The sequence below is a fragment of the Bufo gargarizans genome, chromosome 1, assembly GCF_014858855.1.
Source record: "Bufo gargarizans isolate SCDJY-AF-19 chromosome 1, ASM1485885v1, whole genome shotgun sequence".
Lineage (NCBI taxonomy): Eukaryota > Metazoa > Chordata > Amphibia > Anura > Bufonidae > Bufo > Bufo gargarizans.
The window spans coordinates 400,339,561-400,367,500 of record NC_058080.1 but is presented as its reverse complement, the minus strand read 5'-3'; the positions used below and the strand labels follow the sequence as shown (position 1 = coordinate 400,367,500).

At 45.8% G+C, this 27,940-nt stretch overlaps 1 protein-coding gene across 3 annotated transcripts in view; it reads right to left on the bottom strand.

The window, feature by feature from the left end:
• The window catches only part of LOC122921126 (A-kinase anchor protein 2-like), a 78,874-nt gene extending 52,116 nt beyond the window's left edge, over nt 1-26,758 (bottom strand). The window contains exon 1 of one of the 3 annotated variants that reach the window (XM_044271114.1): nt 26,606-26,758. In XM_044271114.1, coding sequence (XP_044127049.1) covers nt 26,606-26,665 — 60 coding nt within the window. In that variant the 5' untranslated portion in view covers nt 26,666-26,758. The remainder of the gene's footprint in view (nt 1-26,605) is intronic. The other 2 variants (XM_044271133.1, XM_044271125.1) reach the window with 2 other exon arrangements.
• Between the last annotated feature and the right edge of the window lie 1,182 nt (nt 26,759-27,940).

Below are 27,940 nucleotides of genomic sequence, written 5' to 3'. Positions count from 1 at the left end.
TTTATAGGGGTTGTGCCCTGAGAATCATATTCCCTGGTGGACCCAAGGAACCCTAATCCAACACTGACAAGAACAGTCAGTCATTTAAATCCCTTCCAATAATTGTCTTGTAAAAAATAAAGCAAATGTACATTTGACAACTTCCTATATGGTCAATTGGCACTCAGTACGGGCAATGCATCTGAGAGTGTTAAAAAACCTTTATTTGCTCTCTGCTTTGACTAATCGAGGGAGGTCTGAAAATATCCATATTTGCTTATGTTGACAGAAGTTGACTTTTTGAGACTCTTTAAGGCCCCAAATCACAATGAAATATGGAAGGGATTGGGATAGATCATGGACATTAAAGAACTTATGTACAGAAATATTCAGCTACAAGGTTTTCAAACAAGGGGACTGAACTGTATGAATTTTCTGACATCAAGTAGTTTTATGGCTAATTAAAAAACATGAAACGTGTTTTACTGTATGGACAGGCATGTGACTAACTAGTATTTTACTGGTTTCCATGCCTAACATACTTACCATATAAATGAAGCAGAAAGGTGCCTAGGTCAGCGTATATAAAGAAGCACCAGTCACCAGTTTCCTTTTAAAAGAATGATAGAAACATGGAGAGTAACAGCTCATGGTCAAATCTAAAATATAGGAATAGCTAGTATGTATTGAAGCCCTAGTCCTTACAGTGGTTTTACATTGTCCTCTGTGAAGCACGGAACAGAAAACTGATGGACAAAACGTATCAGCCATTCCAGTTTGGTAAAGCTATATGTGTTATTTCAGGAGTGGGACAAAATGGTGTCACGCCTACCCTTGCACCCTGAATTTTCGATGGATCTCTTGGACATGGAGTTCTTTATACAGGGAATCAGATTGATCCTCTGATGTTGCAACTGGGTGTGCTCCTCTTTCTTCCTATACAGCTGTATATTTTAGATGTAAATGAACTGGAAGAAAGAGGAACATATCTGTTCCCGATTTGAGAGGAGAACCTGCTATAACATGATCCCAGCCAGGATCGTGGTATCAGGGAGAGACTGAAGAATAAGCACTGCTCAATGTGTTTTCTTTCCATAGGTTTGCTGAAAGAGAATGTTTAAGTACCGGCCCAGAGTAAGTACCGACCCTGGTAAGTTCCTACCTCTGTTACTCTCAGCACGTAGGGCTGAGGCCTAAAAGAGGTAACCACGCTCTGAGATTGTTGTTGGCGTAGGGAATTTTCCAAATACTGAATAGATTGGTTTATTAATATAATGCCAACACTACCACAGTGATATAATTCCTAGGGCATGAGCCTTACAAGAGGAGAAAAGAGGTAGATGGATAATGATACTACACCTTGAAGATACAGGATATATAGGCCATGAGCAGTCTTGGGTGACATGTTCATTATGAACCTTATAACGGCTGCCATTAGTGACTTCCTCAATAGAGGAGACCAAGATAATGGCACATCTGAATAAAATATTTCAGACTACATCACAGACTTGTGATATAAGGACTAAGGACTTCGTCCGAAACGCGTCAACAGAATACTGCTTGTGTCTGTACTGTCTGTACATGGATTTATGTTGCTGAAATAAACTGAAGATTTTACTGCAAAGCATCTATTGTGCCGGATTTCTCTTCTTACTACATCACAGACTTACAATACAATACATCCACCCAGCACTCTTTCATTTTACAAACAATATTTCCAGTGTTGTCATCATGTCTTGTTTCCTCTTTAGTTAAAACTTTACATAAAAATAATTAAAAAGTCCTATTCATTTCCCACTATTATAAGAAAAGCATGGGTCCTGGTGCCCTGACAGCCTCTGTGTTAGTGGAATTGTGAGTACATTCTTAAAGCAAGTTGACAAATGTCATCTGAATTCTCAAGGTCACAAGCAAACTTATAATAGTAATGGGTCCCTATGTTTTAACCATAAGGCAGTCTAATAAAGTACAACCAACTCCTACTTTGTTAAATATTACTATGGTTTATATCTTGACTGGTGGGTAAGTGTTTCTGGTGCAGAGTAAATTGCCTCAAATTCCTTTTAAAGGGGCAGTTTCGTCTGAAAGAGCCATTCTTTTAAACTCAATATCCATAGAAAGCAAACAGTTTTATAATATTGGGCTGTTTTTGTTTTCCATTTTGGCAGTATTTTACTATTGAAAATGATATACAACATACGTATTTTTCTTCTGTAGAAGTCAACATAAATAATAATAACCCTTAAATTCTATGGTAGAGTCACCTGTTACAGCAGCAATTCGCAGCTGCTGCTCTTCTGATTACCTCTCCTGGCGGTCCGGACCCGCTTCCCGTTATCTTCTTCCCGGGGGAGTCAAGCATGCAGGATGCAACCTTTCCTCTCTGCCCATAGAGTGCAGCAGGCACTCCCTCTAGCTCTTAAAGGGCCAGCATGTACACACCCTCATCTTCACCCGCCAATGGCTGGAAACCATGGGGTATTGAGCAATAGGTTTCCTGGCATGCTAATATCCTGCTAAAGTATATATTCAGTTTGTCTGCTTAAGTACCAATTGTAGGAAGGTGCAAGGGTCCGTCATTGACGGAAGGTACGTGTCACCGAGGTTCCTGGCCTCGGTGAGATAAGAACCGGTTATTTTATGTGTCAGCAGCAGCTAGTGCTCGCTGACACTGTTTGTTCTTAGTGTGGCTGAAAAGCCGATCCGGGCCGGTTCTTATTGGGAGCAGCCAAAGAGCAGGGTGGGTGGCTGTTCCCCGCGTCCAGGCCAGGTTTTGGGCTGGGGTTTAAAAACCCAGCCAGCAGCTCAGCTGGGTGTGGTATGTTCCTCCAGGAAAAAGTGGTGCTGTGAAGGATCTGTGTTTTTTGGGGAGCTGCATGAGAGCCACCAGCCGGAAGCCAGGCACCCTAAAAGCCGGCTGTGGACATTCAGGTGACGTGTTCGTCTTGAGTTCTGTGGACTTTGGCCATGTGAAGTAACATGGGGATTTTCTGTGGTGTGCATTAACACCAGGACTCTGCCAAGTGTTTATGTTATTTTTTCCTTGTTGTGTGAATAAACACTGACTTTTCCGTTACTACCGTGTTCTTGCCTCTGTACTGCGTTAGCTTACCCTGCCTACCAGAGCGAATCCCCACAATTGGTGGAGGATGCGGGCAAGCGCAGTGAGGCTGGCGTGGAAGCCAAATTTTTTTTTTCTCTCTCTCACGGTTGTATGTCATTTATCAAGCCGGCTAGATTTAAACCGGTGTCAAGAGACAAAATGGAGGCTGTTATGAAGGCCCTCGTGGAAGCTAACCTGCAGCAACGCGAGGCTAATAAGCAGCAGCAGGAGACCAACCACTTGCTGCTACAACATGTAATGGCATTACAGTCAGCAGGAGCAACCCCAAGCGTACATGATGTCCGGAAAGCAGTACGTGCAGCGATCCCTAAAATGACCCCTGCAGACGACGTCGAGACCTACCTGGCGATGTATGAAAAAGTGGCCACCAGGGAAAAACTGCCCCAAGACCAGTGGGCTGAGGTCGTCGCTCCGTTTCTGACGTCAGAGTCCCAGCGGGTGTTTTTTGACTTGCCGGACGATCAAGCAGCCGACTACCCAAAGGTAAAGGGGGAGATCTTGGCAAGACTGGGGGTGAATGTACTGGTCCGGGCCCAGCGGGTGCATCAGTGGGGGTTCAACCCGGCGGAGCCCGTGAGACCCCAGTATTATGACTTGCTTAACCTGTTACAAAAGTGGCTACAACCTGACGTGTTGAGCCCCACTGCTATGTTGGACCGGTTATTAGCAGACAGGTTCTGGAGGGCTCTGCCACCCCCTCTCCAGCAATGGATTGGCCAGGTCTCCCCAGGGAATGCGCTGGAGATGGTCGACCTGGTGGAGCGCTATGAGGCTACCCGAAACTTACAGGGGGGTTCTGTTGGGAGGGGGGCAGTCAGATCCCGTAACTCTCCACCCCGGACCCAACAACCGGTGCCCATCAAACCTGCCCGAGATATAACCCCTGTGGACCCCGCTCCAATAATCTGCTGGCGGTGTCGGGAGCCAGGTCATGTTCGAGCGGACTGTCCACGTCAGGGGGAACCCATGGACACAAACTGTGGCTTCCGTCAATCGTTATATGCCAGGAAACTGTGTGCAGTGGGTGCTTCGGAGCCTCTGAACCACCTGTGCCAGGTTGAGGTGGGAGACACTCCAGCGGAGGCTCTGTTGGACTCAGGAAGTCTGGTGACCCTGGTAAGGGCTTCCCTGGTACGCTCCGCTGAGTACACCGGCCGTAAGGTTGGAGTCATGTGCATCCATGGGGACTTAAAAGACTATCCTACTGCTATGGTGTCTCTGTCTACGGTTTCCGGCCGGTGGATCCACGAGGTGGCTGTTGCAACCCACCTCCACTATGAACTTATAGTAGGGAGAGACTTCCCGGGTTTCACGGCACTGTGGCCGGTTCCGAGAGTGACTGATATGCATGATACAGGGGTAACCCTAGCAGAATGGCCTGGCTCAGGGGGGAGACCAGAACCCTGGGAACCTGAGTCTAAAGGTCCCGCGGTAGGGGTGACCGCCACTTCGGTGGAAGAGGAGGAGACATCCCCACTGAGTGTAATGGTGGGAGACATGGAGGACTTGCCGCCGGGGCCTGAGCTGGCAGACCTCAATGTCTCTGGGGGTAATTTTGGTACCGCGCAACACCGGGATCCAACCTTATCCCGGGCCTGGGAAAATGTGCTAATAATAGATGGTGAACCACAACAACCAGGGGCAGAGTCGGTGTTCCCCCGTTTTGTGGTCCATCAGGATATGTTGTATCGGGTAAACCAGCTGCGAGGTGAATCCATTGAACAGTTAGTGGTGCCTCAGGCTTATCGCAAACTCGTGTTAGAGTTAGCACACCAGCATGTTCTCGGGGGTCATCTGGGAATGCAGAAAACCCAGGACCGGATACTACAACGGTTTTACTGGCCCAGTGTGTTTAAAGAGGTGGACGACTTCTGTAAATCTTGCCCGACCTGCCAGGCAACGAGCCCCCAGCACCTGTTCCGCAGTCCCTTGGTACCCCTCCCGATCATTGAGGTACCGTTTGAGCGAATCGCTATGGACCTAGTAGGTCCTGTACCAAAGTCCGCCAGGGGACACCAACACATCTTGGTTGTCCTTGATTACGCTACTCGGTACCCGGAGGCTGTGCCACTGCGACATACTTCTGCAAAACTTATAGCCAAAGAGCTAATGGAGATGTTCTCCCGAGTGGGGCTACCTAAAGAGGTCCTGACTGACCAGGGGACCCCTTTTATGTCCAAGGTCATGAGGGAACTCTGCAAGTTGCTGCGTATAAAACAGTTACGGACGTCTGTGTACCATCCACAAACGGATGGACTAGTGGAAAGGTTTAATAAAACTCTAAAAACCATGTTAAAAAGGGTGGTGACCAAAGATGGAAAGGATTGGGACCTTCTTCTGCCTTATCTCATGTTCGCAGTGCGAGAGGTGCCCCAGGCCTCTACTGGGTTCTCGCCCTTCGAATTGCTATATGGCAGACATCCTCGTGGCTTGTTGGACGTAGCCAAAGAGGCGTGGGAAGAACAACCCACTCCGCATAAAAGCGTCCTGGAATATGTTACCAAGATGCAACAGCGGATAGAGACCGTTTTGCCTCTTGTCAGGGAACATATGGAGGCCGCTCAGCGAGCCCAGAGTCGGATCTATAATCGGCAGGCTCGGGTCCGGAACTTTAACCCGGGTGATCGGGTTTTGGTTCTCGTGCCGACAGTGGACAGTAAGTTCCTGGCCAGGTGGCAGGGGCCCTACGAGGTGCGTGAGAAAATAGGAGAGGTAAATTACAAGGTACACCAGCCGGGGAGGCGAAAGCCGGAGCAGGTTTACCATGTTAATTTGCTAAAACCTTGGAAGGATAGGGAAACCTGTACGGAAGACAGCCCGCGACCGGGTTTTCTTGGACAAGAGGTTCCGGCTCCTAAGTCTGATGCAAGGGAAGCGGTTGCCACAGTAAAAATTGCTGACAGCCTCTCCTCTAAACAGGCTCAGGAAACCAGGGAGTTTGTTAGTCGGAACACGGATGTGTTCTCAGACCTCCCTGGACGTACTTCCGTAATCCAACATGACATTGTCACCGAGCCTCAGGCAAAAGTCCGGTTAAAAGCATATCGAGTACCCGAGGCTCGGCGAAAAGCCATCTCGGAGGAAGTGCAACTTATGTTGCGGCTGGATGTCATTGAGGAGTCTAAAAGTGAGTGGGCCAGTCCGATAGTGTTAATACCCAAGCCAGATGGGACACTGAGGTTCTGTAATGACTTCCGCAAGCTTAATGAGGTGTCCAAATTTGACGCGTATCCCATGCCCCGAGTGGATGAGCTTATTGAAAGGTTGGGCCAAGCCCGGTATTTTTCTGTGTTAGACCTCACCAAAGGGTACTGGCAGGTACCCTTGACAGAGGCTGCCAAAGAAAAAACGGCTTTTGTCACGCCAGAGGGGCTTTATCAGTACAAGGTACTACCCTTTGGTCTACATGGCGCTCCCGCCACGTTTCAAAGGCTAATGGATATTATACTCCGTCCACATCGTCGATACGCTTCGGCGTACCTGGACGATATCGTTATCCACAGCACCGACTGGGAAAGTCACCTACCTAAAGTACAGGCGGTAGTGGACTCCCTTAGAAAGGCGGGACTAACAGCTAACCCAAAGAAATGTGCAATAGGGTTAGAGGAGACTAAATACCTTGGGTATGTCATTGGACGTGGAGTCATTAAACCTCAAGTGAGCAAAATGGAGGCGATACGGAATTGGCCCCGACCTGCTACCTCTAGACAAGTCAGGTCATTCCTGGGAATGGTGGGCTATTACATGAGGTTCATTCCCCATTTTGCCACTTTAGCGGCTCCATTGACAGGGCTTTTAAAGGGACGGAAGTCCGTGATAGTCCGCTGGAATGACCAGGCGGAAGAGGCTTTCTCCGCTTTGAAGTCGGCCCTGTGTGGGTCCCCGGTTTTGGTGACGCCCGACTTCAAGAGGGAATTTGTGGTCCAGACTGATGCCTCCGAAGTAGGCCTCGGTGCTGTACTGTCTCAGGAAGTCAACGGGGAGGAGCATCCCGTTGTCTTCCTCAGCCGTAAGCTCACTCCAGCGGAGACCCGGTACAGTATAGTGGAGAGAGAGTGCCTGGCCATCAAGTGGGCACTCGAGTCTCTCCGCTATTATCTGTTGGGGAGGAAATTCCGTCTGGTGACCGATCACTCCCCTCTCAAGTGGATGAGCCAGGCCAAAGAGAGGAATGCTCGGGTCACCAGGTGGTTCTTATCGCTGCAAAACTTTAAATTCACAGTAGAACACAGGGCAGGCCGGTTACAGGGAAACGCGGATGCCCTGTCCCGAGTACACTGTCTGGCGTGTGTTCACCCCCTCAGGGTTGAACAAAGGGGGGAGGTATGTAGGAAGGTGCAAGGGTCCGTCATTGACGGAAGGTACGTGTCACCGAGGTTCCTGGCCTCGGTGAGATAAGAACCGGTTATTTTATGTGTCAGCAGCAGCTAGTGCTCGCTGACACTGTTTGTTCTTAGTGTGGCTGAAAAGCCGATCCGGGCCGGTTCTTATTGGGAGCAGCCAAAGAGCAGGGTGGGTGGCTGTTCCCCGCGTCCAGGCCAGGTTTTGGGCTGGGGTTTAAAAACCCAGCCAGCAGCTCAGCTGGGTGTGGTATGTTCCTCCAGGAAAAAGTGGTGCTGTGAAGGATCTGTGTTTTTTGGGGAGCTGCATGAGAGCCACCAGCCGGAAGCCAGGCACCCTAAAAGCCGGCTGTGGACATTCAGGTGACGTGTTCGTCTTGAGTTCTGTGGACTTTGGCCATGTGAAGTAACATGGGGATTTTCTGTGGTGTGCATTAACACCAGGACTCTGCCAAGTGTTTATGTTATTTTTTCCTTGTTGTGTGAATAAACACTGACTTTTCCGTTACTACCGTGTTCTTGCCTCTGTACTGCGTTAGCTTACCCTGCCTACCAGAGCGAATCCCCACAATGTTCTGCCCATTTACTGAATTCTGACCCTGTGCTGTCTGACCTGACCTTTCCATGATCCTTCACTTCACCTCAGACTAATTTCTGTATAGCAAGTACTCCACCAGCCCAGACGGCCTGTCTCTGACTATGATTCTGTCTGAAACCTCAGTGCCCTGCACCAGAGTCTCTGATCCCTGTGGGTCAATCACACATAGACTCCAGGAGGTAGTAGCCTGGTTGTTGCTCTGCAGTGAAGTCCAGATCGCTGCACGGTGGTTAAAGGTTGAATACCAGTGGATTGCCAGGATAATGCCCTTAAAATTAGCTCAGAGTCAAATGTTTTGGTCAACACACCAGTTCTACGTTCACTGCCATAACAGCACCAATGCTACCCCCAAAGTGATGGTTGATCTACCATCATGTCCAAGGCAGCAGTTGTCATAATCCATACAAGAACCTGTACATATGGCAGTGACAACCATACTTAAGGATCTTTATGAGTCAGTAGGCTACAGGAGTGGCTAATAAGAAGACCCCTAAGGATCTCCAATTTGGTGGAACAATTAAGGTTCCTTTTACATGAGTCAAGAATCAAGGCAATTATTGGGAATGAATATTCCTACAAACATTCGTCCTTGATAATTGGCCCGTGTGAATGTGCCACTGATCACCTAACAGGCAAGCAAATGCTTGTGTGTCGGGTGAACGCATATTTCATGTGGCACCAAAAATCCATGATTGTTGGCAACACATTGGCCTTTGTAAATAAAAATGTGTTGCAGACAAACAGTAGAACTGTATGGGAATGAACAATCATAGTAGCAACAAGCATAGTAGTAGCATAGTAACAGTAGAGATAATGGACTTCCTCATTGCCAATCACTGCCTGCTCTTAGTGGCTTGAACCCCTTTAACCTTATGGTGAAGTTCATTCAACAAGGGGTTTTAAGTTCAACAGGGTTGAGATATGGAGACTGTGCTGGCCAACATAGATAGTAGATTAGAAGCAAGTTAGAGGGGATGGGATGATCTTTTGGGTCATTCCTCCTTCCCACCTTAGAGCAAACGCTCGTTCATCGGGCAATGCAGATTTTTGAGCACGGTTAAAAACCATTGCATAACTAGTCAGTAAGGGGATGAACGATGGCATTAGCGATTCCATACTGAGGAGGAGATCACTGGATGTAAAGTTTTCTATAAGTGTGCAGTACTCTGTTTAGTATTTTAAAGGTGACCTGTCACCTGGAAAGCACATATTAAACCAACCACAGTGCCCTAAAGTATCCCCCAGTGTGTTGCTAATCATGATTTTCTTTCCTCATTCTGTCTCCTCATACTTGTTAAAATCGCAGTTTTAATGTCTGTTAGTGCCTTCTCCAAGTCAGGCTTGAAGTCAAGGGGGCAGCGGCCTCCTTGCTTCAAGGCACGATAACCCTGCCCCTTACCCCTTCTCTCTACAGTGTGATGGACATCTTGCCGTGATGCCGGGACTGCGCTCTTCTCGTGCATGTGTCCCGTGCGATACCTGTTACAGCGCGATCCCGGCTCCCTCACTCACTGCCTTCATTTTGCAGACTGCGCATGCGCCGTCCAGTTCCATCGCTTCTCGTCTTTAGCGTGAGCGTGATCACTGGCTTGCGTTCTCCAGCGCCTGAAGCCAGTGATCACAGGCAGTGCACGGCGCATGCGCTAGAAGAGCGTGGTCGCGGCATCACGGCAAGATGTCCATCACACTGTAGAGAGGAGGGGTAAGGGGCGGTGTTATCGTGCCTTGAAGCAAGGAGGCTGCTGCCCCCTTGACTTCAAGCCTGACTTGGAGAAGGTGCCAACAGACATTAAAACTGTGATTTTAACAAATATGAGGAGACAGAATGAGGAAAGAAAATCATGATTAGCAACACACTGGGGGATACTTTAAGGTACTGTGGTTGTTTTAATATGTGTTTTTCAGGTGACAGGTACCCTTTAAGTCAAAGCCAAGAATGAAACATTTGTACCTCTACCATGTTTTGGACCCTCTTCTGCTTTTGGCTAAGGCTACTTTCACACTAGCGTTTTAGTGTTCTGGTATTGAGATCCGTCATAGGGGCTCAATACCGGAAACAACGCTTCAGTTTTGTCCCCATTCATTGTCAATGGGGACAAAACTGAACTGAACAGAACGGAATGCTCCAAAATGCATTCCGTTCCGTTTGGTTACATTCCCATAACTGAGAGCAAACTGCAACATGTTGTAGTTTTCTTTCCGTCCTGGGATGCGGAGCAAGACGGATCCGGCATGACCCCCAATGCAAGTCAATTGGGACGGATCAGTTTTCTCTGGCACAATCTGACACAATCGAAAATGGATCCATCCCCATTGACTTTCAAAGGAGTTCATGACGGATCCGTCTTGGCAATGTTAAAGATAATACAACTGGATCTGTTTATAACGGATACAGAGGGTTGTATTATTAGTAACGGAAGCCTTTTTGCTGAACCCTGCCGGATCCAGTAAAAACGTTAGTGTGAGTAGCCTTACAAATACTAATGGAAAATACTGACCAAAATACTGCATTTACACTGAGCAAGCAGTAATTGTTCCTTCCTTCCTGACTGCCTGCCCCTCAGAGTCAGGTGAGAGCTGCATTTACATGCAGCAATCACCTCCACTGTAAGGGGATGAATGATGGCTACTGCAATCGCTCATCTTTATACAGATTCATTGTGTCTGGGCAGCAGATTGCTGTTTACACAGCACAAGTTGCTGCCCAGAAACAATGAACTATGTGTCAGCATAAACGATGATCTCATTCGATGAACGACTATTTGCACATTCATTGGGTGTTTGACGGCACCTCTACAAGGGTCAGTTTTCAGGATAGTCTCCTGTTAAGAGACCTTTAAACTTTTGACATACCGGTGTACTACATAGTTTACAACCCAATTCAACAGAACATTTGAGTCACAGAATCTACACCAGGGTTATCGCCAGGGTGCACCAGTACTTGCAACTGGAAATCAATTACAGGTGCAGCTTTGCAATTAGCAGTAATCAAGCTACAGTACCCATGGATGGGCCACACCCTAACACAGTCTTGCAATAAACATCATTAATAAAGGGTGACAAAACCTCTGATAAAACAGTCTTGCATACATATACACTGAGTGCTACCACATGTTCAAAATTTTTATGCAGTTTTTGAAGCCAAGTGGATTAAAAAAAAGAGAAGTATTATACATCCTTTATCCTCCTAAATTCTAATCCTAATCAGGCTTGTAGGGAACACAGACATTTTGGTGTACTTGCGCATCATTGGCATGTGCACAGATGGTATCTGCACTACTTGGGAAGCAGTAACTGATCCACTGCACATGCGTCAAGAAAGAGAGCTACGGCACAGGCACAAGACAATAGGGCTAGACATCTAGGGCAAGGGCTAGAGGAATAGGGTGTGTTCACAAACTGGGCTCTAGCCAGCCCCTGGGTGCTCCAGATTGGTGGTGGTCTGACCCCCGAAACCCCCGCCAATCAGCTGTTTGAAGAGAAGGCCATGCTCGGGGGAACGCTACCTTCCCTTCATTGTTTACCTGCTCGCCGTCGAGATCACAGTGGTGAGCAGTGTAATTACACCTAAGCCATTCCATTCACTTCTTATTCAAGTGTATAGGAAGGAGCCATCCCATTGAAGTGGTGCTCACCACTGTGGTTGCAACGGCGAGCAGGGAAGGCAGTGCTCGCATGAACGTGGCCTTCTCTACAAACAGTTGATTGGCAGGGGGTGTCGGCAGGAGTGCCCTCTAATGACTCACTGAATTTCACTGAGGGTACAGCCACATGGCCAGGTTTCCTGATGCATTTTTGGAAGCCAAAATTAGGAGTGGATTATAAAACGAAAAATATTATAAAGGTTTTTTAATTCACTCCTGGTTTTGGCTTCCAAAAACGCATCAGGAAACCTGACATGTGGCCGTACAGTAAAAGTCCATCTGCGGTGTGGTAGGCTGCTTTATAATGTTCACTAAGTTTGATTCCAGCTGAGAAGGCTAAAATTAACTTGATGCATAACCACTTTTGGCTCTAACTATAAAATCTTTCCAAAGTCTGACCCTGAGGTTATCTTTTTCCAACCAAGCAAAATAATGAATAATAATTCCTCATGCGGGAACAAAAAGGACTACGACTACCAATAGGAGTTCTCACAATTGTCTCTTATTAGTCTCAATCTATGTTCTTCAACAGAAATCCAGGCCATTAGGACATGTGCACACAAGTGCAATTATTGTGGGTTTGAATGGCTGAGAGCTAATGTGTCTGCAACTATCTTGAGCCCAGAGGCCCTAAAGAATAGAATGACATATGCTGGGTACTTATGATTAGTAAACCGTCAAGTGGTTTAAAAACAGTTCTAGTAAAAGTCTGAATAAAATGTAATACTACAGTCCATATTAGTACTGGTCTTATAGTGTTTGTATTTTGTATACCATTCCTTAATATTACTGATGCTCCAGAAGCACATTTGTCCTTTCTTTTCCTTTTTTTAGCTAATGTATAGAGGAGTATTGCATGGTCTACAAAACTCCTTATTCCGGGTAGGCGCACTCCACACTAGGAAATGGTACCCTTTGGTTCTCCGACAAATGCCCCTCACCCAGCTACTGTAGTTCAGTTGTCTCTGCTCTGTTCTGGAGACAGGCAATCACCCCAACATAGCTGTAGATGAGGTTCTGACTTGGCTGTAATCCTAAATTATATCTTAAGGCCAGTTTACAAGGCCGAACATTGACTTGTAGGATAACTGCCTTCCAACTGGTAGTTCCAGAGAGACATGCTTTCTTTTCTCTTTTTGAAAACAGAGCTAATTTTCATACATTGTATTCCTTCTGGAACACCACTCAATTACCTGAACACCCAGACCTCCAGCAATGACATCCTGATATGAAGATGTGACTACTGCAGCCAACCAGCAGTGGATCAGTAAGGCGAATATTACTCAGTTTATTTTATAGCAGTGTAAGCTTTTGGTAATTTTTTTCCACCTAGCCCGCAACAAGGTTGATCCACTTTAGTTACTTCATATATACCATTCAGATGAAAGCCTTCCTATATATTGATTTCTAATAATATGTTGCCCTTAGAGATGGACATTAACTGGACTAACAAAGAGTCAGTTGTCTTTTTCAAATGCCAAGGGATAAACTGTATGAACACATATCCTTCTCCTCTAGACTGCATCGCCTTCATATGCAAACTGCATGTGTCTTTACTTATAAGAGCTTTATGTTTGGCTGATTGCTCTACTTTAAAGACCACCTGCCCTGAATAATGTTTCTGAAGAGTGGGAGAAAACTGTACCAAGCACTCGAAGACTAATGTTACAATAGAAGGTTCTGTTGGTCTAATTAATGAGGTTCTGTTATTGTAGTATTACGTGGGATTCATAGGAACAGCATGATGGCTGTCTGAATAAAGCCTCCTACACCTATGAGATCAATGTAGGAAGAAATCAGCATAGCAGCTGTCTTTCCCTCTGTTCCATTACACCAGAGAATCTAATATAGTTGACAGTTGCTCCTTGCTGATGGAACATGAGGTGTCACCTTAGAAAAGGAAAACTGTCATGTCCTCAAGACTGGTAGATTTTCCAGATTACTGGATGTGAACATGCTTTTAAAATACAGAAACCTCAGAGGGATATTCATGAAACGTATCTAATGGTAGGACACGGTGCGGTGTGGGAGGTAAACTCCACACCGAACACAGGAGGCAAAGGAAAAGGTACTAGGCCTAGAAACTAGGGAAAGGTCACCACCTAGTGAATCCCTAAACCGAGCCCTGACTACTATCAGTATGAGCAGACCTCGAGGGTAGGAATGCTCATACGCAGGAACCTAGAGCCCTATCTGACCCTAAAGGGCCCTGGAAATAGTGTCAGGACAAAAGATGACCTGAGCAGGAACTCAGAGGAGAACCAAACAGCAGCACTTCCACAACCAGAAAGGAGCTATCAACCGCATAGCATGATGGGTGAGACCACACTAAATAGAGGAGTTGGAATGACCAGTTAAGCTATACGTGAGACAAGAGGTGTGGTCATAACTAGCAACAACACAGAAACAAGTAAAACCAAAGAGGCTGTCACATCAAGTGCAGCCAGTGTCTTAGATCTTCTAAACCCTGTCACGGGAGAGACCGTGACATGGTAATAATGCTTTTATGGTGCTGAGCCACGCTGAGATTCGTTGCCATGGGCAGTTTTTTCTGTTAGTTTTAATGAATCCCCCCCCCCCCCCCCCATGGCGTTTTGGGTTGGCAATTTCTTAGGAAGACTTCCATATGTCAGATTTTCAGAATCATTACTAATGCCTGTTATCAAGCACATTGAAACTCAAGGAATTCCAGATGATGTAGAATGACTTGTGGTAAACCTAACCTATTGTTTTTTCCCTACCTGTGGCATTCTCTATGACTCATAAAGGGAAATGGTTACTTAATTGGTTAATTTTAGATTTAAAATAGAGCACAAGATACAAACACATATGCTATCACTAAGGATGCATCGGGTGTCTTAAACGTGTGTGTGTATATATGTATGTTTTTTATGGCTTAATTTTATTCATTTATATATTGTATGACGCTCACATATTCTCTAGCGCTGCACAAAGATTGTTGTCATCATTATTTCTACAAATAAAGCCTTGATAAAGTGACTCTTCTTGGAGCTGGACAATATCTTTTGTTCTCAACACTGGATTCAATTTCTGTTAAGGTCCCTTTACACGGGATGATATTACAGCGCTCCTTTTCGACAATCTGCTGATCCCTGGTGGAGGAGAGCTGTGCATTTAAATGCAGCAATCTTCTCCAGAGTATGGGGAGGAGTGATCACTAATGCCATTGCTTTTCCCCATACTGTTTGAGATAATCTGTGCGATTCTTTAGACGTGGCTAAATAGCCTGCTTTATATATATGCTGATTAAATATAAATTGCCATTTTCATAAGCTGTAATTCACATGACTCACCATGCGACAACGTTGCAGCATTTTAATGCTGCATCTGACTATGCACAGTGTGTGTCTGATAACTAAATTAATGTCTGGTTACAGAGGAATTCAATCTGTCTTCATGACAGAGGTTCCTGGTTTATTTTCATTCCTTCCTCTTCATATCTGGGAACAGAGCTGTCTCTGTATCTATTCCACTCTATGAGCTTGTAGCCACAGAGCTACAAGCACATACATTCATGAAGTATGCAGGCAAAGAATGCTGCAGCGGTACAGCTTATTTTCTCACTACTTGCCACTAGGTCGTCCCTACCTAACTATGAGTGACATCTCTGACTGGGGCGACCGATCTCAAAGTAACAACATATTTAAAGTGACACCTCAGTCAAATCCAGAGGGAAAAAAAGCAGGTTGGTTTGAGAGCTGCATTTATACAAGCAAGTAAATAATGCGAGTTTGTGAGCGTTCGCGTGTTTGAGTTCAAGTGTGTGTTTGTATTAAGTGTGTGGCTTTAGATTATGTGAGGGAGTATCTGTGAGAGCTAAATTATTTGTGTGCATTGCTGAGTGGCTGTGCCTGACTTTATTGTACACTGTGACTTGCTTTTGCTGCCAGGTTTATTGCATAGCAGCTGAAAGTATACTGTGATTACATATTTTTTTCTCTTTCTTCTCCAGGGTGTTGACGAGGTGAGCAATTAGGGTGAGGTTATCTAATTAGGAGAAGGTAAATAGCCAGCCTTGAGGGCAGCTCAGTCCTTTGAATCCAGAGGAAAAAAAAGCAGGCTGGTTTGAGAGCTGCATTTATACAAGCAAGCAAATAACGTGAGTTTGTGAGAATTCGCAAGTTTGAGTTCAAGTGTGTGTTTGTTTTAGGCTCCATTCACACGTCCGTGATGTGTTGCGGAGCCGCAAATTGCGGGTCCGCAACACACCAGCCCGGCACCCCCATAGAAATGCCTATTCTTGTCCGCAAGCTGCGGACAAGAATAGGACATGTTCTATCTTTTGCGGAGCTGTGGACCCGAAGATCGGGGACGCGCTCCGCAATTGCGGATGCAGACAGCACACTGTGTGCTGTCCGCATCCATTCCGTCCCCATAGAGAATGAATGGGTCCGCACCCGTTCTGCAAAATTGCGGAACAGACGCGGACACATTCTGCGGACGTGTGAATGGAGCCTAAAGTGTGTGACTTTAGATTACGTGACTTGAGATTCAGGGCCTTTAGGAGGGGACTACAGTAAGTTAGATTCTTATCACTGCACTATATTGTATTTTTCTCTTTTCTTGCATAATCCCCACTTAGTATGTGTTCCATTATTGACAGCGCAGTCCAGTGTACATCTTGTCTAATGTATACAGTCCTGAAACAGCCATTTGAGGGTGCATATCTTTGTTAAAAATGTGAGCAAATTGCCCGTTTGGAATCGCACATCGAGTCTCTAAACGGGCGAATTTCAACACTGAGAAGCATTGACAATTTGGAAAAGAGTTTGCTGCTCAGCTGAGCAAGCACTCTATGGGGTAGATGTGGGGCAGGGTGGTAACGAGGAGGCTCAGGAAAGTGAGGTAGCTAGCTGGGTAACAGAAAGCGGGGTAGAGGGAAGAATGCCAGGGAGGCTAGCCCTGATCTGACACACCCTAACAAGTTTGCAAGGTTGGCAGATGAGGGGGATGTCCGTTCAGGGAGAACAATTCTGCAGCCAGACACTTCCTCTGCCAGTCAGGGGAATGTCAGCTCCAGTAAGCAGGGGGCCAGGAGAGCAGGGCAGGCTATACAGGTGCTGGTAGTGGGAGACTCAATTATTAGGGGTACAGATAGGGCGATCTGTCACAAAGACTGGGATCGTCGAATGGTGTGTTGTCTTCCTGGTGCTCGAGTTTGAAACATCGCGGATCGAGTTGACAGATTACTGGGAGGGGCGGGAGAAGATCTAGCGGTCATGGTCCATATTGGAACCAATGACAAAGTTAGAGGTAGGTGGAGTGTCCTAAAATTATTTTAGGGATTTAGGTCAAAAGCTTAGGGCAAGGACCTCAAAGGTAGTATTTTCCGAAATACTACCGGTACCACGAGCCACACAAGAAAGGCAGCGGGAGATTAGGGGGGTTAACAAGTGGCTCAAGAACTGGTGTAGGAAGTAGGGGTTTGGGTTCCTGGAAAACTGGGCCGACTTCTCTATCGTCTACAGGCTCTATCATAGGGACGGGCTGCACCTCAATGGGGAAGGGGCAGCTGTTTTGGGGGAGAAGATGGCTAGAAGGTTGGAGAAGTGTTTAAACTAGGGACTGGGGGAGGGTAATTACGTTAAAGGATGGGAAGATAGTGCAGATAGAGACCGGGGACAAGGTAATGGGACTAGGGGAAGGATGGACTAGAACAGTTCAGAAGTAAAAGTGTAGGATACAAAAAATATATATAAACCTCTTAAATGTATGTACACTAATGCCAGAAGCCTGACTAATAAAACTGGGGAACTGGAATTAGTGATGTGTGAGGAGGACTATGACATAGTGGGAATAACTGAGACATGGCTGGATGATAGCTATGACTGGGTGGTTAATGTACAGGGTTACAGTCTGTTTAAAAAGGATCGCCAAAACCAAGACTGGTGGGAGTCGACTGGTGATGCCTGGATGGTTTGAGGTCAAAATTGTGGTCAGTATACATTGCAATATGCTCTCACTGGTTTTTCTTTTCTCTATATGTCACTGATTACTGGAGATTTATATCAGTCTCACTTAGCTTGTGCTTTTTTCACACTGTATGACCATATAAGCTCTGTGTGCCATATTGTGGCGCCAGTGGTATACACTCTTTTGGTGTATATATTTTCTTCTTAGCTTTTTTTTTACCAAATCAATGACTACATCATTGTTGATGAATATACGGATCCTTTTCATCAACTTCTGCTGCTGACTGCACTTGCACTTTATATCCATTGTAATTTATGATCGTTGCAGGAGCATCCAAGCGTTTCACATCCCCAGTAAACTGCAATGGAGAGAGCCATCTTTTTCTCTCTGAAATACTGAACAGAGGAGATTTACATACATAGGGGTGTTAGAGATGGTTAAGGGCCACACAGAATGGCATACCGGGTGACATGTGGCCCCTGGGCTGTAGGTTGTGCATCCCTGCTATACATAAATCTGCTAAGCCCCTCCTGTTCTACAACATGTTACCTGCAGATTGAACTGCATTTTCATGGTGACGGGTTGGCTTTAGGATGCAGGGTCCCAACTCTGGCTTCAACCAACCACTTTCCTAAAGGCGGCCATACTCATTAGCAAAACGTTGTTCAGAACAAACTATTTCAAGTAACATGGACTATCATCAGGTAAGTAACCCAAATATTTTAGAAACAAGTTACGCAGTATTATTATTATTTTTACGTGATAGATGGTTGAGTGTGTATGGTGCAACTGAGTGAAATTTCATTGAACGTTTGGTAGATGCCACCCAAAAAAGGAGGGGTCAAGACCATTGTTCATTATTCATTACTATAATTGTTCAAGCATGCTGCTTTTTATTTTTAAAGCCAGAAAGAAGAAAATGCCAGTACCAAATAAACAATTTTGTGTACTGCGTTGCATATTTCCCATAGACCTTCAGCTAACATCTGGAGCATGAGTTTTTACAGCAGAAAATGCTGCAAAGACCTACAAGTCTCATATCTCGTGTCAGTGCTGCCAGCAAAGAAAAAAGTTGAATATCTGAAAATGAAAGGCCTTAAAAAAATCTAAGTCTGCCACCCTGCTTAATGTCATGAACTACAGGCTGAACATCTGGTCTAAGAGACTCAAAACATTTCCTGTAAAAATATCTTTGTATGATTTGTGCTAATGTTGAATGGATTACATAAAATGTAAGTCACATAAATAATACCATAAAATCACACAATTCTCACGCGAGACGAAGGACACTCAGAATTCAACAGTTCACTGTATTTCAATGCTCCATGGATATTCCAGTAAATGTGAGATAGTGGGGGAGGTTTCTCAATGTTTCTACTCTACAATTGAGGTGTAAAAAAGTTGCAGATTATGGTGCAATGAGCCATAATTGGGGAAATTTTGAGCTCTTAACCACTTTTGAAAAGTTGTGAAAAAATGGGTGGTGCTTAACAAGAGGGGGCAGAGCAACCCACTGCCTGACACTTTTATTATAATTTACTCCAGAAACTGGCGTAAATTGTAACAGAAATTTCCATTTCTGCCGTACGGAAAGCCAGAAGATGTGCCATGTTTATTAAGAGGTGTCTCAATAAATTGGGGCATTTTACTTAAGCTTAATTTTTACTAAAACTGGCATAGGAAACACCAGTCTTAGTAAATCTCCTCCACTGACTTCAAACTAATTAAATGCTCAGCTTGCTTGTTGAACTACAAAAGTGGCAGTGTACTTACTTTAAGTTAGTTAAATCAAGTTTTAATGTTAAACATATTTTTGGAATTTTTATTAAAGGTCTAAGTCTACCAATATGTTGAGACTCTGTTCTGTACAGATCACTTTTTAGCAGTCATCTCATTATCATCACAGGCAGGGCTACAAACACAGGTAACACCTGTATATACATAATACAGGATGCCCCATTCACAATAAGTGATATCACAGCTTAGCTACCCCACTCCCTGCACAGCGACTAGAAATAGGATATAGCATGCTTTTTTGTTTAAAGGCAGAAGAAACTATTTGCTTATCTGACGTATGTTAATGTATAAGTGCACTAGACATGTGTACAGGGGTGTAGCTATAGGGGAATCAGGGGAAGCGGCTGCTTTGGGGCCCAAAATCAGAAGGGGCCGACCCAGCAGGAGGACTGACGCTGGGTTCACACCTGAGCGTTTTACAGCGCGTTCAAACGCGCTGTAAAACGCTCAACACATGAAAACCAATGCTTCCCTATGGCCCTGGTTCACACTTGAGCGTTTTACAGCGCGTTTGAACGCGCTGAAAATCGCCCTACGCTCAAAAAAGTTCTTGAGCTTCTTTGGGGCGTTTTGTTGCGCATTCCCGTACATAGACTTTCGGGAACGCGCGACAATGGGCGTTCTCTTGTCTCTGTAAGCGCGATTGCAAACGCCGGTACAATCGCGCATACAGAGCGCTCCATCGCGAACGCTCGGGTGTGAACCCAGGGTAAAAGATTTTATTGTCAGGACCCCATCAGGAGGAGGACTAAAAGATTTTATTGTCAGGACCCCCTCATCAGTATTATACAATGACATAATATACAGTGGCACTGTAGGAAATGGACAGAGCAGCTACTAGGCCTGGTCTGAGAGAGCAGTCTTGACTAGCCACAGGAATGGGTGTTGCACAGGAGGAGGAGGTTGCAAAGACGTATTTTTTGGGGGGTGGGGACATTCAAAAAGTTGCTATGGTCCAGTCATTTCTAGTTACGCCACTGCATGTGTGCTTGCCTTCTACACATACCATACAACTATGAGTGATATAAGGAGACTTCAGGGTTAATAGTATGGTACGGTATGTATAACAGAATGCTCTATGATTTTGGATATGATCCTGGTTATGAAACAAAATGCACCAATATTGCCTCTGTGTGGGAACCAGCATGAGGCTCAGATTTTTCCCGTCAAGTGGACTTCCATGTAATAAATTGTAGGGTTTTGTAGACTATTTACCCAAAGAGATATACTGCAGTAATAAAAATAATTTCTCCGCTGCTCCCTACAAAGGGCTTACCCCCAGATCACCTTTCACAGCACATTTTTATGACTATAAGGCTGGTTTCACACATTGGCCCAGATCCTATAGATTGCATAAACTTAAAGGGATTCTGTCATCTCTTTTTACCCTACAGAGATGTGGACATGCACTGATAGATCGCCGCTAGCATCTCTGCAATGTATCTGTCCCATATCTCTGAGTGGTTTTATTGAGTGTAAAAAATGATTTTATATATATGTAACTCAGCCTGGTAAGGAGCCCAAGGGGCTATACTAACCATTCTGGGGCCCAGCCACGTCCCCCCTGTGAAGGAGCCCAGCACCGCCTGTACCCATGAATCGCCTCCTTGCTCAGATCGCCGTAATCGCATGCGCAGTGGCGGCATAGTGTTCCTTCCCTGTGCTGGGCTCCCTACCAGGCGGATTTACATATGTATAAAATCATTTTTTACACTCAATAAAAGCACTCAGGGATATGGGACAGGTTTATTGCGGACATGCTAGCGACGATCTAGCCGTGCATGTCCGCATCTCTATAGGGTAAAAAGAGGTGACAGAATCCCTTTAAGCCTATATTAGACGGAGCAAATATCGTAACAAATGTCGTTAATGCAAACAAAATTTAACGAGACTTGCGAGATGTAATAAGAATAAGCGATTAAATGGGGAGATTTGCTCGTTTCTCACCAATCGAGATCTTTCATGCTGCTAAACAATTATCGTTCCTTGGTCACAGATCCGATCCTATAATATGGAGTCATCTACTCGCTTACAAATCACATAGAGGCATGGTACTTTTTAGCGAAAGATTAACGAGCAAAAGTTTGTACGAACATCGCTCTGTCAGGCATGCTCAACCTGCGGCCCTCCAGCTGTTTGCAAAACTACAACTCCCAGCATGCCCGAACAGCCTACAGCTATCAGTGTACAGCAGGGCATTGTGGGAGTTGTAGTTTTACAACAGCTGGAGTGCCGCAGGTTGAGCATGCCTGCTCTATGTAATAAGCACATTACTGGTCGCTAACAAGTTGCAAAATCTTTGATCTACAATCGTTATCTGTAAGACATCTGCTGGTCTAATACATGCCTTAGACCTCATGCACACGACCGTTGTGTGCATCCGTGGCCGTTGTGCCGTTTTCCGGAAAATGCACCGTTTTGCAGCCGAGACCGTGATCCGTGTTTCCTGTCCGTCCAAAAAATATGACCTGTCCTATTTTTTTGACAGACAACGGTTCACGGACCCATTCAAGTCAATGGGTCCGTGAAAGAACACGGATGCACACAAGATTGGCATCCGTGTCCGTGATCCGTGGCCGTAGGTTACTTTCATACAGACGGATCCGAAGATCCGTCTGCATAAAAGCTTTTTCAGAGGTGAGTTTTCACTTCGTGAAAACTCAGATCCGACAGTATATTCTAACACAGAGGCGTTCCCATGGTGATGGGGACGCTTCAGGTTAGAATATACTGAAAAACTGTGTACATGACTGCCCCCTGCTGCCTGGCAGGTGCTGCCAGGCAGCAGGGGGCAGACCCCCCCTCCCTGTTTTTAACTCATTGGTGGCCAGTGCGGCCGCCCCCCCTCCCTCCCCTGTAGTTAACTCATTGGTGCACAGTGCGGCCGCCCCCCCCCTCCCCTGTAGTTAACTCATTGGTGTCCAGTGGGCCCCCCTCCCTCCCCTGTAGTTAACTCATTGGTGGCCAGTGCGGCCGCCCCCCCCTCCCCTGTTGTTAACTCATTGGTGTCCAGTGGGCCCCCCTCCCTCCCCTGTAGTTAACTCATTGGTGTCCAGTGGGCCCCCCCTCCCTCCCCTGTAGTTAACTCATTGGTGTCCAGTGGGCCCCCCCTCCCTCCCCTGTAGTTAACTCATTGGTGTCCAGTGGACCCCCCCTCCCTCCCCTGTAGATAACTCGTTGGTGGCCAGTGGGCCCTCTCCCCTCCCTCCCCCTCCTAATTAAAATCGCCCCCCCTATCATTGGTGGCAGTGGAGAGTACCGATCGGAGTCCCAGTGTAATCGCTGGGGCTCCGATCGGTAACCATGGCAACCGGGACGCTACTGCAGTCCCGGTTGCCATGGTTACTTAGCAATTTGTAGAAGCTTCATACTTACCTGTGAGCAGTGATGTCTGTGACCGGCTGGGAGCTCCTCCTACTGGTAAGTGACAGATCATTAGGCAATGCGCCGCACAGACCTTTCACTTACCAGTAGGAGGAGCTCCCGGCCGGTCACAGACATCGCTGCTCCCAGGTAAGTATGATGCTTCTACAAATTGCTAAGCAACCATGGCAACCGGGACTGCAGTAGCGTCCCGGTTGCCATGGTTACCGATCGGAGCCCCAGCGATTACACTGGGACTCCGATCGGTACTCTCCACTGCCACCAATGATAGGGGGGGCGATTTTAATTAAGAGGGGGAGGGAGGGGAGAGGGCCCACTAGCCACCAACGAGTTAACTACAGGGGAGGGAGGGGGGGTCCACTGGACACCAATGAGTTAACTACAGGGAAGGGAGGGGGGGCCCACTGGACACCAATGAGTTAACTACAGGGGAGGGAGGGGGGCCCACTGGACACCAATGAGTTAACTACAGGGGAGGGAGGGGGGGCCCACTGGACACCAATGAGTTAACTACAGGGGAGGGAGGGGGGGCCCACTGGACACCAATGAGCTAACTACAGGGGAGGGAGGGGGGGCGGCCGCACTGGCCACCAATGAGTTAACTACAGGGGAGGGAGGGGGGGGCGGCCGCACTGGCCACCAATGAGTTAACTACAGGGGAGGGAGGGGGGGCCCACTGGACACCAATGAGTTAACTACAGGGGAGGGAGGGGGGGCCCACTGGACACCAATGAGCTAACTACAGGGGAGGGAGGGGGGGCGGCCGCACTGGCCACCAATGAGTTAACTACAGGGGAGGGAGGGGGGGGCGGCCGCACTGGCCACCAATGAGTTAAAAACAGGGGGGGGGGTCTGCCCCCTGCTGCCTGGCAGCACCTGCCAGGCAGCAGGGGGCAGTCATGTACACAGTTTTTCAGTATATTCTAACCTGAAGCGTCCCCATCACCATGGGAACACCTCTGTGTTAGAATATACTGTCGGATCTGAGTTTCACGATGTAGCTCATATCCGACAGTATATTCTAACATAGAGGCGTTCCCATGGTGATGGGGACGCTTCAAGTTAAAATATACCATCGGATTGGAGAAAACTCCAATCCGATGGTATAAAAGAACTCCAGACTTTACATTGAAAGTCAATGGGGACGGATCCGTTTGAAATGGCACCATATTGTGTCAACGTCAAACGGATCCGTCCCCATTGACTTGCATTGTAATTCAGGACGGATCCGTTTGGCTCCGCACGGCCAGGCGGACACCAAATCGACTTTTTTTCATGTCCGTGGATCCTCCAAAAATCAAGGAAGACCCACGGACGAAAAAACGGTCACGGATCACGGACCTACGGACCCCGTTTTTGCAGACCGTAAAAAAATACTGTCGTGTGCATGAGGCCTTAGACTGGTGGTCTAGACCTGCACCTGATTTCTCACAATGGCTGGATGATACATGCATCAGCAGGGAAAGACACGTTTATCTAGCTCCATACCAACAATTGGTTGGCTTACTTTGAGACCGAATTTTAAGCCAGAACTCTATGTGCAGACATATTAGTAAATCTGGACCCCAGCATTTATTGCAATAAGGCCAATGCATTTTTTTATGCAGGTTTTGAGCCAAAGGTTGGAGTAAATTTAACAGGAAGGGGAAATATAAAGAAAAAACACCATTAAATTAATGCATTTTTTTTGTTTAAGGGCAGCCTTTCTTAGTTACATGGTTTTGTGGTGTCGTTTTTTTATTTATTTTTCCCATAGAGAAGTATTTGGGGGAAAAAAATATCCTCCTGTTGAAGCTTATGTGAAACACGTGTTGAGGTGTGTCTTCGACCCTCTGCTTCACTCTCCTTCAAACATGACTACAGGTTTGTTATATCTTTATATGTTTTTTTGTGATATATATGGGGATTTTCTCCTTCCCTTCCTCTTTGTCCAACAGTGACTAGAGAGTGAAGGGCTTTTTTTTATGTGGGGATCTAACCCCATCCCCACTGCAGTGTTGGGTCCACTGCATTGGATCTTTTTACCCCAGCCACTGGATTATTGCAGGGATTGTTACCAAATTGGTAACCCCTATATTAGTTACATGTATTTCCATCTTTTGTGGGAGTGGGTGTATGTGGAGGGTTCCATACTCTGTGCAGTTATTGTGGAGAATATTTCACAATCTGATGAAATGCCAGGGGGGCTACAGGAAGTAAACAAAGTCGGAAGAGGCCAGAATCAGAAAGAGGTTGAGAAACAATAAACTACGGTAAGTTATGAAAGGGAAATTAATGAAACAGTTATTTCCATTACTCGTGTTCATTAGGGAATCCTTCCATATAATAGTAAATGCAGCTGAACAGGAATAGAAGGGCACACATCCAGTCGGGGCCCGAGCTGAAAAGCCCATAGACTGTGTGGGTACAATGGAGATGGTGGCAACAACAAAGCAACAGAGGGATAAGTACTAACTAAACTGTCTTTTATCCAGAAGTCAGAAGGAAGCATGGGTTTTTTAAAACCTCCGGAGAACCCATTTAAGTTTGTGGCTACCACAGTGTTTTTTTAGTTCTATGATTAGTGTCATGATGAACTGCTGACTTTGAAGTTCTATTTTGAGGTCCTTTTCTGTCTACTAAATGTTTATCTAGGCTTATGAAAAGACTAAAATAGCAGTCATTATTCCATCAGTCATTACAATCCTCCACCTACTATTCTAATGAGACTACCTTGGAGATAATCTCTTCCACTGTACAGCAGTGTCATAAACTGAGATTTCTCCTGTCCCTTTCAGGACTGTCATCCTCATTAGTTCTAGAGAAGGACAATCTTTTGCACTGAGTTTTTAATGGCATAGTACTGCCAAAATTGAAAAAAAAATTATAAAAAATATTTTCTTTGAATATTCAGTTTATAATAATACTCCTTTAGTATACCTTATAAAGTATAAGCTGTAGGTGGCCACAGAGCCGTCTGCACATACTACAAGAGTACATCATGCTTACGATTAATGATATGGGAAGTCAATCAGCGCTTGTTCACTTTCCTCCTCACTGGGCATCTATCGGTAGAGGTTTGAATGAACGATTGCTCTTGTGATTGTTCGCTCAATGCCCCCCCCCCCCCTGTAATTACATTGCTTGTCAGTAGCGAATCTCCCATTTACGCAGTTGAAATATATGGTCGACAAACTGTTGTACAAACAATTGACCAATCAATGCCCTGTTTAAATGAGCCTTTATGTATAGCCTGCCTCTAACCGGTACCAGATAACTTGAAAATATCTGGGGGGGGAACAAACACCCAATGTATACTGATAATGTTACAGCTGAAATTAACCCATACAGGTACGTGGCTGCCCAGTCATAGTGGTTTGGCTGCAAAACCGTCTCAAATGAATACAACCTCAGTATTAGGTTGGAGTTACTATTAAAAATACATCATGAATGCAAAACCAGTACTCATTTGAAACGATTCTGGTGCCTATTGGGTAAAACCTCCTAAAGTCCAAAAATAAATGAAAAATATATGTGCAAAATGACTATGTAATGTAATTTTAGCTAGAAAATCCTACAGCGACTGAAGACACATATGTTTCATCCACTTGTAGGAAATTAGTTAAAGGGCTGGACATTAGTGAAGACAGATTTAGGTTGACAGAGCCTAATGGTCACCCTGAGCTGGCTTTAGACAGTCTGATGACATAGACAGTTACTGGGATTATCACCTTTCACTTTGTCGCGTGACTGGCAAAGATTACAAAGGGATACCATACAGCATCTAACCTACAGCACCACACAGAACATGAATGAGGTATCTTACCCGCACACCTTGATCCATATTGAAGCATAGCACTTGCCAAGGAGCTGTGTACCTGAACATTGCTCGCAACGCTCAAATATACTGGAAGACACTGTAGATGGATCCAAGTGCTTATCAGGACTATCTGTTGTAGATGCACATTCCCTTGGATACAGCTCCCTCTGCACAATCGGCTGCAAAAAGTGATGCCTTCCAGTACATTTACCGAGAATTTTACAGCCTACGGGAACAAAACTTCTGTATGCACTGAAGCAAGAGAGAGACTGTGAAAGTAATGCAAGATAAGGAGCTTTCTCTCAGGAGGAGCTTAGATCAAACTCAATTACCATAACCCCTTGAACCTGCTCGCCTCTCACACAGACTCTAATTCTCACAATGGCAGGTGATGCTAATGCCCAGGCCTTTGTTTCCTGGTGTTCAGCTAATTATCCAATTTTCCACCATCAGTGCAATAAAAACAACTAGAAATAGATAGATAGATAGATAGATAGATAGGAGATAGATGATAGATAGGAGATAAATAGATATACTGTATTTTTCGCCCCATTAGACGCACTCCCCTCCCCCCAAACTGGGGAGAAAATACCCCTACGTCTTATAGGGCGAATACTAATGAGCGCTTCCATTATGGAAGCGCTCATTAGTACGGTAGGACCAGGAAGCTGTAAAGGTTCTGTACTCACCGCTTCTTGATCCTCGGCTGTGGGTGTCAGTTCACAGCACAGCCGACAGCAGGAGGAAGAGGATTGCGCTGGAGGAGAGGAGCAGAGGCGCCCAGGAGCAGGAGTGGTAAGTGGTTTATTTATTTTGTGATCTGAGGCTGGGGGATGATTACATATATGGCTGGGGGCTGATTAAAGGTATGGAGGACTGATATGAGGCATAGGGGTCTGATCTGAGGTCTTACTGGGGTCTTATTAACATTGGGCGTCTGATTGGTGGTCTGACCTGAGGTGTAATGAAAAATATGAGATAGATAGATAGATAGAAACCTGCAGGTTACAGTGTTGCCAGATGTTTAATTGTCCATGTAAACTTCTAGTAAAATGACGTCTGCATTCCAGTGCAGGTCCATTAAGACAAGAATGCCATCACTATGGCAGCATCACAGGCTTCACATTTGTGTACCGTTTCAAGCCTCACTTATTAATATGCTCACTCCTCCCAGAATTCCAGAATGGACACTGCAGGGTATAGAAGGTTGCCCCTGGTTATCTTTCTTATACATGGGTAACATCAAATGGTCAGCTTTTTATCTGTTATATTCTTCCTGCTAAAGACCATTAGACATTTGCTCATGCTTGTCCTCAGTTTGCACACCTTTACAGCATTGAA